Source organism: Corvus brachyrhynchos, unplaced genomic scaffold (genome assembly GCF_000691975.1).
Source record: "Corvus brachyrhynchos isolate BGI_N302 unplaced genomic scaffold, ASM69197v1 scaffold363, whole genome shotgun sequence".
In the NCBI taxonomy this organism is placed as follows: domain Eukaryota; kingdom Metazoa; phylum Chordata; class Aves; order Passeriformes; family Corvidae; genus Corvus; species Corvus brachyrhynchos.
Genome location: NW_008237404.1, coordinates 2,459,680 through 2,479,464, shown reverse-complemented (window position 1 = coordinate 2,479,464; position 19,785 = coordinate 2,459,680). Strand labels below are relative to the sequence as shown.

Here is a 19,785-nt window from a genome sequence, read left to right as displayed (position 1 = left end):
CCTTTACATATTTTCGGGCTTACTTTTGCTTTCTTTTGCAGTGTGAAAGAAATAACTACACCTATCGAACATACTGTATAAACATACAGAAAACAACACACTCCCTGGAAGACAATGAAGGTAATATTTATCAGTTCAGAACAGTAGTATAATACCACAGTTATGGAAGCTATGCTGACTTTGCACGCTACATCAAAAGCACAAAGGACTGGGACTCACATCTGCAAGGCTCAACACTTGAGTGGTCAAGGAGAGAGGCCCAGCAGGCAGCCCGCTGCCCTGGCAGGGTCAGGGAACAGGACACTGGCCTTAGCTACCTCCTGGTCCCTTCCAAATTTTCAGGAGATTTCTATTTGCTTGCTTTTCAGCAATTTTTATTATTCTTACAATATTCTTGCAAAGCTTTATATTGGAACATTACTCAGACGGTTTCCTAAAAGAAAGAAAACCTGTGAGTCCAGGGACTGCTCAATTAAATTTGAACAACCTGGATGTTAAACTTAAAATGAACACACATCAACACCAAAGGCATTTTCTTTATGGTGTTTATTTTAAGCATTAAGATTCCTCTGCAAAAAGCTTTGGTCGGTCTCTTCAAACTTTGGACTGCTGTAATGCTTTTCTAGACCTCCTCTTTGATCATGAAGTCTGTCTCTTCCAGTGACTTTCAGAGGCAATGGCTGAAGGTCAGGCTTAATGAAACTGCCATCAACTCCATCAGTAGGTTTCAGGGGTGCTGACCTGGTGCTAGCCCCCACCAAGCCCCCCTCAGCCCCAGTGTCAGTAGGTTGTGGAGATGGTGGCACCTTGGTGGCTGTAAGCAAACAGTCATCAGCCACAGGAGCAGCAGCGTCTTCGTGTTTCTTTAGCAACTGAAAAGTGCTATCAAAAGGGCAGGAGGTTTCACTTAGGGTAAACAGAGCCTGGTCTGAAAACTGGGAGAAAGCACTGTCCAGGGAGCAAATTGATGACACAGATGGAGATGTCCCAGAAGAAGACTGACTAAAAGAGCTAAATCCTGAGCAAAGATTTAATCCTTCAGGCGTTGGAGGCAGAAGACAATGGGACAGGTCTTTCCTTTCAACATTTTGGTTTGTGTTGTCACTTTTACCAACATTAATCCCTACAACCAAGCTCTGATTGCTGAGCTTTTGCCTTTCCACCTGCAATGAGCGGCGTTGGCAGAGACACTCTTCGTCTTCGTGAGAAAGAACAAAGTCACAGCTGGCTTTGCGCGCTGCCTTCTCACGCCCGGCATCGGTGCGCGCGGAACTGCAGGTCTGGAGGCCAACTGCAGGCTCGGAGGAGCGCCGGTGCCTCCTCACAGTCTTGGGAGCATCCGAGGTAGCTGCTGAGGGGAAACCACTGGAGTAGTGAGACTCGTTGGAGTTTTCTTGCGAGGAAAACCTCAGATGCATGTCAGCAGAAATTGCCAACTGCTTCAGTTTGGTTCGGCTTTGGATTTCATCCACCTCTGTCTGCTCCGAATCGCCATCGCTCAGAGTGAAGACAGACTCCCTGCTCCTGTTATCCTGATCACGGGTTTTAATCCAGTCACTGGAGGAAGAGTCAGCTTCATCATTCGCCTCATTTTCCAGGCTGTCATAGGAAGAGTCATTCTGATGGAGAGAAGCAACATCTACAAGGACAAATCAAGTGTTAACACATCAGTGACTGAACCACACTCTTGAAAAGCAGCTTTTTTTTCTTTTTTTCTGGCAAGTATCCTTTACTTTCAGGAGCATTTGCCCTTTAAAGATTCTTCAAGCAGAAATACTAATAATTTCATAAAAAATTACTGTCTTAATTTTGAACTGGAGAAGCTGAAGTGAGTACTAAGCTATAGCTCAGTCAAGAAATACAGGATAATGGCACAAATAAGGGTTAGGGGGTTTTTGTTGTGTTTTTGGTTTGTTTTGGTTTTTTTAAGTGGATAGTAGATAATCCAGCTGTAACCAATAATTTACATACATACATATACTGAGTTGGTAATTTATTTTATTTTTCTTTTCATTATTGGATATTGAAAGCAACATTTAACCTTTCTTTCCTTCTTTCAGACAAATGAAGAAAACAGGGCATACTTCTTACCTCTGCTTTTTGCAGAAAATACAATATTTTTAAGAGCAACACTGTGAAGTTTTAGTCTCAGTTTAAACAGACACCTCATTTGCACTGAGCAGTGTACACCTGGGCCCTATCCTGTATCTGCATTAATTGGAATTACATTAAATCTCTTTTGCTCTGGCTTAGGCTAAGCTGTCTTATCTCACATTTGCAGCAGACACAGTTCATGCATGGGCAGGCACCACGCCTCAGTGCCTGCCTGAAAACTCATTCAGCTGCTGTAACCTGTCATGGGTCTGAGCTCTCACTGCCAGCACATCCCAGCACAACAGATCCCATGTGCTTCACTCCTGAGGAGGGGCAGGCCAAATTTCACTGGATTTCACCCAATCTCACTGGAGGCAGAGCACGAGGAGTTTGAAACAGCCACACTGAGTCAGTCAGACATGCCGACACAAGTGCCATTACCACTTTCAGTACAGGCCACCTGTGACAAAATTTATTTTACAAAAATTCTGCTTTAGAAATACTTTAAGGAGAGACACAAAACTCCTTACAAAGTCAAAATCAGAGGGTTGGAGAGAAAAAAAGCATTAATGATAATCTGGAAAGCTCTGTAAACTAGTCTGCCAAACACTTTCAGTTACTAGTTCCACAATTTTTCTGTGCTAGCAGCAAAATCTGGATGCCCCATTGAAACTCTGGAGATCTCTCTCTTTTGGTAGTGAAGAATAGACACTTTCAACCCAAATATAATGGAATGACAGCTGTATTATGACCATTGTTGATCACCGACTTCCTGATATTTTGGGAAAACACAGGCTAATGCAAAAATTCTAGTTTTGAGAGGAAACCTTCTCTAGATTTTTTCTTTTTTTATTTTCTTTGTTTCCCCTCCCTCCTTTTTCAACCATAGTGGTTCAGATGACTTGTGAAAGCATTTTGTGATATGGTCGAGGTCTATGGTAAGCTGAATCAGTGATTATGAGCAATTCTTTGGGCAGAGGAAAGAGAACAGCAGTATCTGGGAACACCACATGAAGAATGAACAGCATGCTTTCATGGAATATACCAATCTTTTGCCTGCCTGAGTTTAGCTGTCTTAAAGGGATCAAAACATCAATCTGTATTACCTGAGCTGTTCTCTCTCTTGCATGTCATCAGTATTTCTCCAAAGAGGGAGGTAATTTCATCTCCAAAAATCCTGCAGCAATTCTCAATGAGGAACTGTACCAGACTAGAAATCTGCAACCAAGCAATGGGAGAGAGATGTCAGATCTTCTATTATTCAACTCAGAGCAAGCTCACCAGACAGATGAGGAACAGGAGCACAGTGTCATCCATGAGGGCAGCCAGGAACTTCTCTCTCAGTCTCCTGGGCCCAGATAAACTGTCCTGGTATACATCCTTGTGTACATCTTTTCCATTCTACTCTGTCGTGTTCCAAGGTCACCACAACCAGAGATCTTGATGAGAGAGGCATTTTGCTGATACACTGGGCATTGCTTTATGACCTCTCTTCCCTTCTTCCAGACAGATAATGAGAATGGATTGATGAATGTTGCTGGAGCCCTGATAAGAGGACAAGTCCTGATCTGAAGAGGTACTGACTGTTCTCATGTTTGTAACCAACAGCCTGGCTGAGTGGGATGAAAGTTGGTATGGTTTTCTACTACACCAAAGTGTTTCTTACCTTTTTAATAAATTCACTTTCTATATCAGGAGTGGAGGATACAGGAGGCCAGAGCAGACTAGGTGCAATGCACACAGCCAGATTAAAGGCATTCATCTGGTTCTCTTCAGATCGCATTTCTATTCCATGCAGTACTCCAAAGATGTAACGTAAGAGAAAAACATTAGCTCTGGGGAGATGCTCTATTAACCTGAAAACATATAAAACCAGAATTCTTCACATTAGTGACCACTTTCCATAGTGGTCACACAAGTCAAGATAATGGAAATGCAGCAACAGGGTAACACTGTCCACTAATTAAACCAGGGAGGATGTAAAAGAGGTGTTCTTGTTCAGCTGTTTCCCTCACTGTGTCTCTAAACAGTGTTCTGGAACAGCAGAAAACACTGTAACACAAAATTATGCTCTGCCCAGTAAAATGTATGACATGAAACTGTACTTCATCTAAGTTGCCTGATAATTCACCACTCACTTCCCCAAACACTTCAGTAGTCTGTCCATGCCATCTAGTTGCCTTAAATATGTGTGTAAATACTCCTGGAGTCAGCTACTGCACAAAGCTCCATTTCCTGTGACACAGACTTTGCCTACTTTCTGTTTGGTATCACCTGCAAGGTTGGAGGCTTCCCTTGTCACTATGCTCCAGCATTTCATTCACAATTCCATCTTGGCTTCAAAATGGTCACTAAAATTTGAGATGAATGAGGGAAAATACGTGAAGAACTGATTTCAGCTTCCCTTTCACCCAGGACTCTAAAGTTCCCCACAGGTAGTTTTGGATTTTGTATCAGACAGAAATTCAGGTTTTGGACATCATATTTACAAATAATACAAGTTGCTTTTGTTCTTTTCATGAAAGGATATTTAATGTATTTACTGGTGTCCACAAAAGGCAGAAAAGCAGGACAAAAGAGAGTCAGAAAATTGTCTCATACAGACAATCACTTAAGTACATATGTAAGCTTCAATGTTCTGTCATATACAAATATATTTTTAGCATCTATTTTAAAAAATTGTAAGTTGAATATTTATGATTCTGCATTCTGGGATATACATTTATAGGAAAAGAATGTAGAGAATATAAGTAACTACCTTTGGATGCTCTTTATCTTCTCTTCATTATTTCCTTGATCCAGCACAGAGACCCACTTATCACACAGCTGGGATGATAAAATACTGCCTGGAATGTTGCGAAGAAAATCCTTATCAAGAGAAAAGAAGAACAAAACACATGAGCAGCTGTTCTGGGGCATGTGAGGGAGCAGGAATAAGATACACAGATACAAGAGGATGTGCCCATGGGACAGCACTCACTGGCAACCATATCATTACACACAGCAACCAAAACCAGAAGAGTATCATCTGAGATAGAGACACTTTAGATTATGCTTAAAGTGAATCTTTTCCTGCCCTTCCCTACCCTTTTTTGACAAAACAGAGGTATTTCTATGCTTCATCTGATGTTGCTGAACTAAAAAATCTGCAGTGAGACCAGTTATTTTGAAGTTGCATAACGTTTGTCTTTACTTACCGCTTAATTTCATCTGTAGTCCCTGTTTCTTCTCCTTAGCTGACAAGCTCAAATACCTCCAGACCATAAGCACTCCAAGGCATCCCTTCCTTCCGTCCTCTAATCAACGGAGTACCTAAACTAGTCACTGATAGTCTTGCTAGTCCTCTTTCCTAACACAATTGGCAGGGAAACTGTTGCAGTTTAGGAAGAAGACCAAATCCTAGCTTCCCAAAAACCTAGGATGAGGGAAGCTATGATGCTTTTTTTGCACAAGGAACATTGGTTTTGACATGCAAGACTGTAACAAAAGATAATGCATGAAAAAAATAATCCAAATATTGATGGCAACACTATAAACTCACTAGGCTCTGCAGCGTAGGGTAATACTGATGTGTAAGGAGATAGGTCTGCAAACATGCCCTTTAGTATTGCATATGCAGAGATAAAGAGAGTAACAGGACCAGGCTGTAGCAGAGACCTCAGGAAAGCTGTCAGCAAAACAAGCTGGCTACTCCTCTTCCTCATCCTAATTCAGTGGTAGCCTCCTTTGGAGATCCTCACAAGGTTAATGTGCCAGCACATTCTTGTTAATTCGGTCCACCAATTCCTCTTTGGGCCCGTTGCTGGAGAAAAGCCCTCCTTGGCTGTGCACAGGATCTGTGCTGCTCTCACCCAAAATGGGAGACAGAAACATTCTTCACATACCTTAAACAAAGATGCTGTCACAAATATGGATTCACAGGCCAGGTCCACTTCAGCACCTGAATCAAGCTTCTCCTTTAGCTCTTTGAAGGTTTTTGCACTTCCAGAGCGTCTGAAAATACCCTTGGTGGAAGGCCCCTCTTGGTAAAGGAGGGAAAGCATGTCCTAAAAAAATTTAAAAGGCAAAAAGGATTTCTCATAAATATATTTTATTGTCCAGTGCCACTAAAATGTAGTTTTGCCATTTTTGCCACAGCTGAAAACCTTTAGTCCTAAAAAATGCCAGAAATCAAACACAAGTCAAGGCTCACCCCCCCCAGATCACGCCAAACTGCACAGCAAAGCTGTGATCTGGGGCTCTCATTTTGGAAAACATCCTCTCAGAAATACTGTGCTGCCACTGCTAAGCACTAACTTTCTGCATGACCTTCCAGGACCTGTGCAAGTTTCAGCCAAGTCATTTAAATGTGTAAACACTGTGGTGTGGGAAAAGGAGAGTGGTCTATCTAATTCAAAGCTTTGCATCTGACAGTGCCCTCAGCCAGACACTACTTTGCAGACACTACTTTGCAGGAAGCTATGAGACCCTTGCTGTTCATCATTGTGGTCAATATTATCACCAACCAGAGACAGACTTCTGTTCCATTGCTGATGTCTGAAAAAAATGAGATTTTTATCTAAACTAGAAAGTGCTTTGTTTGTTCATATTTATCTGCACTTCTACAGCAGATCAGAGTCGGGTTTTCACCCTGTTTGCTGCTTGTGAGTGGTATCAGACTCTGCAAGCAGCTCAGGGCTGTCGGCAGGACCAACTCTGGGGCAAGGTGCTCCCGCATGCGAGGTCACTCCAAGGGGGATAAAGCTCAGCTTATGGCTCCCCTGAAGCAAATGAGACTGCACGGGATTAAACAAGTTGGCAGCTTATTATAGGAAAGGGAAAAGAGGCAGATTCCTTCCTAGCTTGTACAATAACAGGAGGGACTGATTTCTTCTGTTACATAAGAGAGGAAAACAAGCAGAAAAGGAAATGCTGAAACTTCTCCTGAGATAATATGTTCATGACATTTGCCAGATGCTTAGCTCTCTGCGGTCTCCTGCGGGCCATCTCTCAGACAAGCAGGTCACCTCTTGCAGGCCCACTCCAAGCAATGTAGAATTTGTCATGTTTATCTCTTCGAAAGGGGAACCACGTGCAGATTATGTGTACGCACACACTGGCCTGAGGACCAAGTTATCAAAAATGATGGCAAGAAAAGAGACACTGGGGGGCGGTCCTGGGACACTGGCCCATCATCATTAAACTGAATTAGTGAACAGCAATGGCTAAGGAATGGAGTTTGGGAACTTTCCTAGTCTGGGCTGTAAGGTAGGTCTTCCTGCCACACAGCAGTGCATGTAAGTCTAATGGAAGCTATTACTTCTACTTTTATTCTTTAATGTTTCTTTCTCACTCTTGCAGAAGTTCAAGATCAAGAATTCACGTAAGTGAGGATGCTTTGGAGGAGCACCTTCATGGCAGCGGGACTCATGTCAGCATTTTCATTTTCTTTGCAGAAATTTAGAGCCATCAAAACACACTGAGTCCCACAGCACAGGATGTTAGCACAAAGCACAAATGCTTTGAAAATATATTTTGAACAAAAATATTCACAAGGTAAAAATGGGAAGCCCCTATTAAACTAACAAACCCAGACAAAATTACAGGAATGAAATTAAGGTGCAAGACAATTCACTGTGGCACTGGCCAAAAGAGAGCCCTTCAGCTGTGAAAGCAAGCTGGAAGCTCTGAAGCAGTTAGCCAGCCAGGCCTGTAGCATTCATCCCCAATATTTTCTTTCTCTTGCAGGTAAATCCCATTCAGTCCCCCAGTATTCTATTCTCCAGAGATGCTGCATGAATTCAGAAGTAAGTTATATTTTGTAGCATAAACACAATGTTTAAAATTCAAAGCATGAATTCTATCAAGCTGTGATTCTATGCTGAGTAACTCCGGGTATTTTTTCAGATAAAAATTTACTAATATTTATGTTTTGGAAAAATTTCTGAAATGCAGCATTGGCTCATCTCTTAAACAGAGAGACTGAGGGATCAGGTGATCATAGTCATACAGAGTCCATCTCTGGAGGGCTTATTTAAATAACCTAAATGATGAAAATGCACACTGCTCCTTCAAAAGAAAATAACAACCTTACACTATTAAAAGACCTGAAAAGTCCTGGTATGATTCACTATTCAGACAGTGATAAAGCTGCATATCAAGCACCGGCTTAGGAGACAAAACATCTCTTCCTATAAACTGGTGTGACCCCACTGATTTCAGTGGGGTTCTGGCAACTTCTTCCAGACAGAAGTTGGGCTGTTAGGACAAAGGGCCCGATCCTGCAGGGCTCATTCCCACTCTGTAAATATTTCATCTGCTGCACTGACAACAGGGCAGCCCTCCAATGACCAAAAATGCCACATATATGCCTTAATTATACCTAGGAATGGGCTCTAGGACAACCTTTTTCATGTTCCTAGGCTGGTTTTGAGAGCATCCACAGCACCAGAGCTCCCTCAAGAGAGGATGAAAAGATGCTACTGTAGCCTCCCCATTCCCATCTATTTTTTGCAGTGGTGCTGTCAGACCAAAAATGAGGACTCAGAGTGCTTGCCTGCCCTGGAATGACTTCAAGAAAGGCTCTGAAATTGCCTAGTTAAGGGCAGGTGGAATTTTTATGCATGCGTGGGCTGCCTATATGGGACAGTAGATGGGACATTTATGGATGTGGGGATTTTACAGAGATCTTGGGAGTGGTTTAAAAAGTGTGTGTGAATGCGGCATTTATTTACACTGTGTAAGTGAGGATTAGGAAACCAGCCTTATAGCATGGGCTATAAAGAAGAAATAGCCCAGAGCAGCAGACTGATCACATACATTTCTCAAGCTGTTATTAACTGGGCCTGACCACAGCATATGTTAAAAAACAAAGTTCTTGCTGAGAACCACAAACGAGGTTTCCCTTTGGAAACCTTTCTGGTTTCTTTGCTTGGGTAATTTCAATGCCCCATTTACAAACATATCTTCATTTAATACACAGAGAAATTCCACCACTGTAAGACCCAACCCTGAGCCTGGGACTCACCAAGAGGGGTTTGGGCAGGTTGTCATCCTCACAGATGGTTGTTAGTAAGAGGCCAAAGAGCTTCCCAGGAGCAGCAGATGTTGAGGAGAGGGGTGCATTGTCCAAGTGAGTGCCTGGGCCACGCCAAAAAGCCCAATTTATGATAGATCTTTTCCTTTTAAATGACTTTTGGCTTAAGTCTGGGAAAAGAGAAAGGTGTTCATTACGAGAAATGCATTTCAATTCTAGTTCCAGTATTTGGGTTTTGGTGGTTGCTATGGTTTCAAAGGAAAAACTGTCATGAACTCAACCAACTCCTTGCATCCAGCTAAGCCTAATCCACCATGCACATACCTCTGTGTGTGTGTGTGTGTAGAATGTGTTGCCTTACTCATGCCCTGAAGAGGATCACCAGGATCTGCTCTGCACTGCACTGGGGGAGCAGTGTCAGCACTCACCACCAAGTGCAGGATAGCAAACCTCAGCCTGCTGACTTCACACAGGGCTGGACTCTGCTAAATAACTCATTTTCCACCCACAGGTGCAAAACCATTGCCCTCACCTTGGCATGCTGTCCAGAGGCTTCCTAGTTCTCCTGGAAATGTGGGAGACTCTCCCCACAGTTGACACCAGAAAATCAACTAATGGCATTTTCTGACCAGGAAAAGCCACTGCCCTTGCCCTCTTCTCCACAGTGCAAGAGTAGCATCAGTGTCCTCACACCAAGCATTTGCTGACCATGGCCCAGGGACGGTGCCTGCCCTTTAATCAGTGCCTTCCAGATGGCATTTCAGCATGCTGCCAGCACACTGATGGGCTCAGTTTGTCTCCATTTTAACATATTTCATGAGATATCGATGGAGCTATACTAACTGAAGCTCCTGTTTGCAGTGTATAGAGAAGGAAATACCGGTATTGGTACATTAAAAGGGGTTTTTTTATATGACTTTTCTCAACATCGGCCAGTGTGAGGTCTTAACAGCATGGGCTACTGCTAAGGGGAAAAGGAGTGTGGACTGTTTATGACAGAAGTGCTAATGGGGAAAAACTTATTCTGAGATATTTTTTCTTTTCAAGGTGTTTTCAAAGCCAATCAGCACTGATTTAGTTGCTTGCCTATCCCATACACATTTTAATTAGCTGGTTCTTCCAAACATTTTACTTTCTAGTGTTGTGGAGGCCAGAAGCAAGGCTTGCAGAATTAAGGACTGTGGTACAATACCAGATTTTTCTCTCCAATACTTTATTCTTTCCTATACTTTATTAGAATTGGGGTTTTAGCTCAAAGAGTGATTTTCATTATACATCATTCCGTTCCAGATCATGCTCCCTTTGGGAATGGGTGGAAGTCTTTTCATTAGATGCTTACAGGATGAAAAGTTAACAGTTTAACTCAAAATGTGAACATATGAATGTGAAAGCCTGAAGAAAAATTATTTTCATAAAAAATAATGAGGATATACATTTTAAGCAGTCCAAAAGTTCAAGAAATGTAAGTCTGGCTTTACTGTGTGTCTAAGGCTTTACCTGACACATCATGTTTTGGGAGAACAGAACTGTCCTGTAACTTTCAAAATGACTTTTTTTTCCTTTAGATGAGCTGGATATAAGCACCAGAATAAGGTCTACTTCACAAACTAAGGTTTGCCAGTGTTCTAGTGACACAATGGCAAGTACATACTGGTGGTTTTTTCTGTAAACCCTGTAGATCTCAGTGGAAGCAAAAATCAGGATGCTATTTTGGAGAACAAGGAATAGCAGAAGTGAATGAAAAAAAAGGTCTTAAAATTAGGAACTCCTCTTAGTCTCTTACTGATTGTTCCCCTCTTAACAGCCATGTCTCAAACTGAGAATGAGAGCAAAGGGTCATTGTAACTAACTGCAGCTCTCTCCTGGGACAGGAAGGAAATCTTAGCCAGTGTTCTTCAGCAGACCAGGGCAGAAACCAACAGCTGATGGAGGGCAACAAAATGCCCTGCCACTTAAAAACTAACATTCACTGAAAAACAGGAAAACTCATCCTTTTCATACCCCCTTTTTAAGGGGGTTGAGAAGTCTTAAGCTGAAGAGGAGATGAGAAGGGGTGGATGTACACTTTCTTTCCTTGAACCTGTGCAAAGTTGTAACACTAGGAGAAGCCCAGGCTCCTCTCAGCCAAGACAGATGCAAATTATTGCTCTGCAGAAGTACTTCCATAGAAAAACCTCATGGCCTTGCTCTGGTAGATTACCCTAAGCCACAATCAGAAAAAAAGTAATACCAGTTTGCTGGAAAATTTTGGTCAGAGCTCACAGCAGCCACCTCTTCTGCTCATATTTTACATGAAGTGAAAGTCTATTCATAGTTAGTGTCCTAGCCATGGAAATGGCATTTCCTCTCCTTAAAACTAATCAGAAACTTCTAAATAAATCTTCAGCCCTATTTAAGAATGTGCTCGTGAGCATTATTTAATGGCTATGTTTAACTGGTAAGTGGCCATTCCTGTTACATGCGGAAAGGCTACAGCAGAGGCAACAGAAACACTTCACTTCTTCCACAAAGAAAATTCTCCTGTACTTTTTTTAACCATCCTGCCAGGACAGTTGATGCAATTACACCACCACATTTGGTGTCCACACAGCTACTTACTTGACATGAGGGCCAGCTGTCAGTCCTGCCTGCCTGTCAACACCTACACTGCTGTCTAACTGTGGTGCACCCTGGTAGAGCTGGGCAGCTGCTCCTTGCTGCCTCCAGAAGGGACAGCATGTCCAGCACAGAGGGATCCCTGATGCAGGGAAGTGATGGGAGGGAGGACAGCACAGCATGTGGCAGTGAAGTATGGGGTTACAGATACTGCTCTCTGTAAATTCACCCTGTATGTGGTAGTGTGCCCAGTGAGTACCCAACAACAGCAACACAGATTTTGGCTTACTGACCTGAAGATGAGCCCAAAGCCAGATCACAGCCTTGGCTTGCATGCAGGTAATTTTTGCCATTTTCCAAACCCAAAAGAGTTACAAAAAATGCAACTAACAGTGCTGCATGTGAGATAGCCTCCTTTGCAAGCAGTCACACCTACACATCACTTTAACAGGTTTTGTCTGATCAAAGAAGGAAAGGTGGACTATAAGCCTTTCTCCCATTTAGTGGAGTCCCTGTGCATGACCTGCAGGCTGCCCCAGGCTTCTGCTGCCCCAAGCCAGGCTCCCTCCATTCCTGCAGCTTGCACAGCACTGGTGATAACACATCTGCATTAGAACTCTACAGGCCTGATTTGCATTTCTATTTTCTTTTGCCAGTCAACATCAGCTGCCAAAGCGAGGCCTGTAAACCTAATTACACCCCTTTGCTAGATTGCCTCATTCTTAAAATATGCCATGAAGTAATATATGATACAAATCACTGGGAAGGGGGTGGATGAATGCATGTGGAAAGGAAATTAATTTATATAAAATGTAATCAATTTCCAGAATAATTTGTAATGGACCCTGCTGTAGCTTCACTGTACTTAATTTCTGAAAACATTACAAATGGATTCTATTCATATTCATATACTGTGGGAGATCTTAGGTATTGGGGAGTGCCCAAGACAACAGTGTGGATGGCTTTTTTTTTATGATATGGTCATTAATGTTGAAGTAAGGCAGGGTTCCTAACTGAGCTGAGTATGCTAGCATGTTAAGAACAACAAAAACACACCATGGGATGTGTCCTTGCCCTAAGTCTAATGCCCCAATCCTGTTACAATCTCCTTATTTGTTTTATCATGAGCAGAGCACAGTCATTGACAACAGAGTGAAAAACAGAGAGCAGGTGCTCGTATTTTTGCAGCATCAAGGCCAAAGCCAGAAGAAAATATTACTTTCTTTATTTTACTCAAGAGTACCGAAATAAAGTTCTGTCCGCTCACCTCATCTAGGTACTCAAGTACCTGCCTAGACTTTGCCACTTGAGGGTCCCAGTGAGGCAGGTGTGTAGTTCCAAGTACCTTGCTGAGATAAAGGATGCTGCCAAATGTTGCATGGGAATTCTGTGCCCAAGTCAAGCCTTGACTCTTCAACCATAAAACCATCCTGCCTTGTTACAGAGCGCAGCAAGGGCTGCAGAGAGAAGCTCAGCTAACAGACGCACAAAAATTGCAGGGGAGAGATTTTGTCTTTCTTTTCTCCTGATTTTAGAACAATCACTTGACAGGCAGCTTGTCAAAATGTAACTTACGAAGATGACACATATACAACAGCACGCTCAAATCAGGGGGAGCTACACTGCAAACTCCCCCGAGCAGCTGGAAGATACACCTGCACGCTCCTCTGTGCTTCCCACTGCACCCCCAGCCTGGCACATTTGCCTTCTGCAGCAGAGCCAGGGAGGTGGCCTGGCTGTGGGGAGAGATGCTGGGGTGAGAGGACAACGTACCGTTCAGCTGCTGGCACGCGGCCACCTGGCTGGGCTTCAGCACAAACTGGCACTGCAGCTCCTGGGGCAGCTGCTCCGTCAAGAAAGGGCCCTGAAGCTGCCTGGGGCAGGCACAGTGCTTTGATCCGTGGGGCATAGCGTCACGAATGTGGCTCATTTTAATTCCAAAGGGATATTCATGTCCTGTTCAAAGAGAAATCATAATAATCTCTGTTGGATTGACTGGAGACTTGCAAAACTCCATCTGCCCTGGAGGAAAAGCAGATTTTGCTTGCTGGCCCGCAGCACTTTCTCACTAATCTAAGAATTGTTGCTTTTCTCCATATTTGCACGGGCATAAATCATACTCTGGCAGATAGGGAGTTACTGTGTTTGGTGTAGTTAAACAGATGTAAAAGTAAAATCAGATCTATTACAGCTGTATCACATAAAAGCCTGCCAGAAAAAAATACAAGTGACTATTTCTGAATTCAGTGTTTACTCTTTCTACTGCTTTTATTGTGGCACTGAAAGTTTAGGTACTGATTGCTCATATCATTCTGGAGAGAAATGAGATTTTGGGATCAGTCACGTCAAATTTTTGCTGAGCATGCAAAACCAAAAAAGTCCAGTGTGGAAGTGATCTTCCCCTCCCTTAGCATGTTAAGTGCAACAGCTATCAAATCAGTCAAATGCAACACAATTATGGTTCCTGTCTGAGGCTGAAACAGGAAGGAAACGTTAATCACAGGGCTGATGCAAATGAGCTGTGCTTGGCTTTAACCAGCATCTTTGGGGACTACACTGAGGCAATTCATTTCTAGAGGAGCTTTCAGAAATGCCACCGGAAAGATGCTTTTCAGACTTGTCTAAAGACCTGGCGGATGAAATATATTAAATGTGGATGCAATGCTAAGATGTTTTAGCTAGCTTGCAGTTAGACTTGAACACTAGAGAGTGGAAGAGATGTTATTTGAGATTATAGATAGTATGAGGCTATGGCACAGTCAAACTCTGCTTCTGATGTGCACCTATGATAAAACTTGGCTTTATCTAATAAACCTTTGCATAAGTATCAAGAACAGCATCCCTTTCATGTCAGATTCTTTTTTTCCAAGGATTGCAACTTGAATTTGCAGTGAGAGTCAGTCAACTAGAAAGGTCTTTCCCATTTCTGAATTCTCTGGTTCTATGTGTAAAGGCATGGATGTGATTTGATCTGAAGAAGACACACAATAATGGTCAGAAGCCTGAAGTCTGGTATGTTTCAATGGCAAAACAGTTTGCACTCTCTATAAGGTGCACAAGTTAAACATTTTATAAATATTAATGTTGTCTGACTCCAGTGAAGCATTTGTAGCTAAGGCTGCTTTGAGAAGAAATGGTAAGATTTACTGGAATTAGATTTGCAGGTGAAAAAACCAGAAAATCCACAAGGTTTTCTTGTTCTAATTATCTGCAAACTCATATAGCACAAGTAATGCTGGGCTTCTACAGGGAAATGTTCTTACTGATGGGAAGGGATTTGTGAATCATGGGCCAAAATCAAATCACTCCATCCAATCACTTCTGAGATTTGTGTTGATTCCTGGTCCTAAAATGTTTTGAAAATCATTTTAGAAAGTGAATAAGCACTAATTTGCTCCTAATCAGAGGGGAGCTGTCAGCCAGAATGAGAAATACAGGATTGGGAAGGACCTCTTGAATCAGTTAATTCGAGTTGTGGAAGGAAAGAACATTTCTCAACACTGTGCTGAGTTTTGCTGAGGAGGGCAGTAAACAATGCTATGGAGGTGTAGGAAGACATGTGGTGAAGCTGGACAACCTCCAGAAGAGGAGGTGACTGGAGAGGACAACTCTGTAGAAAGACTGGGGCTCATGCAGCAAAATTGGGGCAGAAATAAATTAACTTCTTCAAGCTCTTAGTGACACAAGCAGACAGTTGCTTTTCAAAACAAAGGATCAGCATTTCACTGGCTCCCCAAACAGGGAAACTTGCGTGACAGGGAACTAAGAGAAAAAACAGGAAAAATAAAACAAAAGAGGAAACTGAATTTCAGTCTTCTCTTTATTTCTCGCTTCCTACAGCAGTAGTAACTGAGTGAATACTGAAAAACAAAACAATGTCAACAACTTACCAATAAGAGGGTAAGGAGCATGTTCTCTTCCTGAAATCACCCATAGCTTGTAGTCTTTTTCAGAGCCCTTTAAAACCAAAATTAAGAATAAGGGACAGGTTCACATAAGGTTTCTCACAATATAAGGATAATCTGCACCTTGCCAGCAGGGTCAAAGGAATCCCCTTTACTTTTGCAGTGTCCAAGTCTGCCACCAGCAAAATTCCTGCAGTGTGTCTGTCATGTGCAATGTGGTTTATGTGACCTGGGTTCAGTTCTGAGCAGCGAGAGGTGCTGGAGTCCATCATTTCTGAAGGAAAAGGGGGAGATTTTCCCCAAGTCTCTCCCTCAGACTGGAGTGCCTCCTGGCAGCAGAGGGATGGATGTCAGAGCCCACCTCACCCTGGCAGCACTGAGCAACACCCAGCACAGAGGAGAGGCAGGTCTGATCCCCAGAGGGAGGGCAGCTACGCAGCACAAGGAGAAGAACCTCCTGCAGAGCCTGTGGCAGACAGCGGGCAGGATGTGTGAGCTAAGGTGACCCTTCAGCTCCCTCCTGAGTACCAGGGTAATCACAAACCCTGGGATGTGCTCTGGCACACAGACACCCCAGGCCTCACATCTGAGAACTCTGCTCCACCCTCTCCCCAGCTTTTTTACATCTCCAGTAAGCAGGACGAGCTCAGGCTCGTGAGCCAACAGCATCCTGTGACTGACACTGGAGTGTAGGGCAGGAGCACCTTCACCTGAGACCTGAGCCCACCCTAATGATGCCAAGGCACGGAAGGCAGCCCCAGGTTCCTGGCATTCAGTGCTGCCCCAAAATCTCGCTGTACGGCTGCTGTCAGCCTTTTTGTGCAGTCCTTACGTGTGGAAGGGTTTGGGACTGATGGATGGTGTTTTAAGACTACTGAGCCCTCTTTAAAATGTACAGCAGAGAGGATAAATTTACATCAAAAGAGACAATTTTCAAAAGACTGGGGAATATGATAATTTTTGGAAAAAGCTGTGAAAACCTCTGATTTAAATCAAATTGAATTAAAACAAATTCTAAATATTGCCTTTAGCAGAAATGTACAATGTTGCAGTTTAATTGAAGACAGAGAGTAGTACTTATTTCAGATACGATGGTGAGACAACAGAAATAAAAGGAATGACATTTAATATAAACCACTCTCAGGACAAAGGAAAATAGAAAGTGGATAAATACACTGCATTAAAAGTGATCTGTTTTACCTTAAGTCCCTTTTCAGTGACATTACTAAATTAGGATAATTAAAGTCTAGAAGTTTTCTGGCTACAAAAAGTGATCAATACCTCATGACAGCATTTATTAGATCTAAAGTTAAATCCTACCTCCTTTTAAACAGACTTGCCAACTATCCTGCATTATCTGGACCTTCACCCAGTGTTCCTAAGGCTTTTGAGACTCTTCCTACTTGCTGCAGGCACCTGATGTAATGCTGATACACCCAATGAAGCCTTTGCAGTTTGCTCTCTTACTGACAGAGCTTTCTGGCCCATATTAGCACTGCTGTTAAGTCAGCTAGCAGGGGGCAGAAGGAAAATAAATAGGCTTTAGAGACATCTCTGATGCCTCAGGGCAAGCAGCCAGGAGCAAATAAATACAGCTGAAGAGCACAAGAAAGGGTATTTGCTTTTCCTTTCACATACATATATGAAAAGGTTCATTGCTGTGAAGGGGAAGCAGGGGAAGGGAAGAGCCAGTAAGCGTGGTTCCAGGAGGCAGACTGTTCATCTCCGACTGCAAATGCTGTCCTTTATGGCTTTATGAGGCCATTTGTCAGGATAAATGTGACTGTCCCAGAAAAGTCAGCAAGTGTATTTACAAAGCTGGGAAACCCAAGGCCCTTCCTTCTGCCCCACTTGATAATTTGGAACAGATGATCAATGCCATTTTGCACGAGCTAGCTGTCATTTTACCAGAGAAACCACAGAGGAAAAAACCCTGATGTATTAAACCAGAGTGAACTCAGCCAAAGTAACAGCCCCATTAATCACACAATATGTGAAATGTAGTTTTTATAATTGCCATTGAAAAGTCATGGAGCTCCTTTCAAGTGGTTCTCTGTGGACAGAAATAAAAAAACTTGATAGAGCACATAAGGCAGAGCTTCCTTACAGTCAGAACAATCCTACTGGGGGTTGGGTGTTTGATTGATATGCTGGCTACAGCTTAATTTATTCAGTTTGTTTGATTTTATTGCTAATGTTATGATATGCCTCTAATGAAAAAAAGGCTTCCTGCTATAAAGAAGCAGTGAAAAAATGTTTATTACTTGGGCAAATAATTCTGCAGGCAAGATTTTACATTTTTCAGATGGCTTTCATTCTTTTTCCACTTGAAATAAAAGTGTAAAGAGGAGGAAAAGGTTGATTGTGATACATACAAAAGAACACAATGCTGAAACCCAACCAGCTCCTCCTCCTGCTAATCTCAAACAAAGTATTCTCTTCAAACACTACCAGTTTCCTGGTTTTTTCTGTACACAAAGTGAGGAAGTGCAAATGACACCCATCAAGTGGGTAAAAATGAAGCACATCACAATAAAGACTTGCAGTTGTAATAGCATTCAGTCTCCTGATTTTTGATCCAGACCAGGGGAGACAATCTGCAATTAAAATCCTAATTTTAACTCACCTTTTATCCTTTTCACCTTGCAATCCCTCTACCAACTCCAGGGATTCCTTAATTAAATGGACTACTGGATTCTGAGCCAGAGCCCCAGCCCTGGTGTAAATGGGATGTCTGAGCCATAATAAGATGGGTAGACATAAATTGCTGTGCCTGGAAAATGCCAAGCTAGCAGAATAGACCCCTGCACTAAAAGCCTGTATGAAATAGCGATAATGGATGCTGGGGAAGGCAAATTCTGAAGTTACTCCAACTTTTGCTGCGAGTCTCCAGAAGCCCAAGGGAAGCCTAACAGTGGCATTTTGCTCATCATATTTGACTGTTCACACTCAGGGCTGTGGTAAGGAAAGACTTGTCAGATTCCATACAATGAGATCAATACATGCATCAAAACATTTCAAAGAAACCTGTTACCCAAACAGCAGGCTGATAGACCAGTTAATAAGCTGTCATCCAGGAGCTTCTATATGATCATCAGTGTTGGTTGGAGCCACGTTGTGAAACACAGTGAGAGAGCCAGAATTCTTGTCCCTGGCACTGATTCTCTACTACACCTGAGGCACTACCTGGTTTAGAGCAAAGGAAGCCAGCTGAGGCAGTACTTGATCTAGTAGGGATCACTGCATCTATCTGGTACACTACCCTGCATTATCGTAAGTTCTGTAAAAACCTTTTTCCAAAACAGTTTCAGGACACTGTTTAAATTGGGTGCATTCAGAACCCACGCAATCACTTAGTTACATTTGCATCTCATGTAACTCCAAAGGTCCATGGGTATTTAGAGTACCTGACTGGGACACTTGAGAGCAGTGCAATCTGGGGACACAGCTGATCATGCATGTTTGCACATTTTGAAACCAACTAACAGGCAGACCAGTAGGCTCCTTGTTCACACTGAAGCATTCAGAAGGAGTTCTATCAAACTCTCACTTCTTGTGTCAAGATATCTCCTTTTAGGCATCAGCAAAAGATATTTAAAAGCAACTTGAAACATGACTGATCCCTTACAGGCATGAGAGGCTTACTCAAAACTTTTAAGGCACTTGATAATCTCCAGAGGTCTATACGTTAACAAGGCACTTCTGCTGCATTTCAACAACTCTGAACTGCTGTGTTAAAGGATTTAATTAATGTTCATATCCTAAGACTTGGAAAAAGTGCAAGGGAAGATCTGATTGTTAAAAGTACAAAAAAAGACTCATTAAAACTGGTGCAAAGACTTACATTAATTCCCAGCTGCTGCAGGGCCATCAGAATTACATCATTTGCTGTATCAACATTGGTTACATTTAGGGTTTTTGACTGTGAACAGAAAAAAGGAGAAGGGGAAAGTGGCATTAAAAGTCTGGATTTGCAAAGAGTATCTGAAGTGCAGTAGCTCTGCATAATTCATTGTTAGAAAAAGTGAGAATATCTTGTTAAAATTTTACTTGATAAATAAATTATATTACATAGATGAAAGTCCAGCTGTCTGATTTGGTTTGATTCCTCTGCTTTGTCACACACTTTCTGTATTTGCTTCTGCTTCCCCAACAGCTCAATCAAAAGAAAGAGTG

The 19,785-nt window shown here is 42.5% G+C and overlaps 1 protein-coding gene across 2 annotated transcripts in view; it reads right to left on the bottom strand.

The window, feature by feature from the left end:
* Positions 1–528: 528 nt before the first annotated feature.
* ARHGAP20 (Rho GTPase activating protein 20) overlaps positions 529–19,785 on the bottom strand; it is a 57,527-nt gene continuing 38,270 nt past the window's right edge. For both annotated transcript variants that reach the window (XM_008631001.2, XM_017730821.1), the window contains 9 exons: positions 19,454–19,531; positions 15,595–15,661; positions 13,478–13,660; positions 9,101–9,279; positions 5,979–6,140; positions 4,853–4,962; positions 3,761–3,950; positions 3,201–3,312; positions 529–1,639 (listed from right to left, as the gene is read on the bottom strand). In XM_008631001.2, the coding sequence (XP_008629223.2) occupies positions 552–1,639; positions 3,201–3,312; positions 3,761–3,950; positions 4,853–4,962; positions 5,979–6,140; positions 9,101–9,279; positions 13,478–13,660; positions 15,595–15,661; positions 19,454–19,531 (2,169 nt within the window). In that variant the 3' untranslated portion in view covers positions 529–551. The remainder of the gene's footprint in view (positions 1,640–3,200; positions 3,313–3,760; positions 3,951–4,852; positions 4,963–5,978; positions 6,141–9,100; positions 9,280–13,477; positions 13,661–15,594; positions 15,662–19,453; positions 19,532–19,785) is intronic.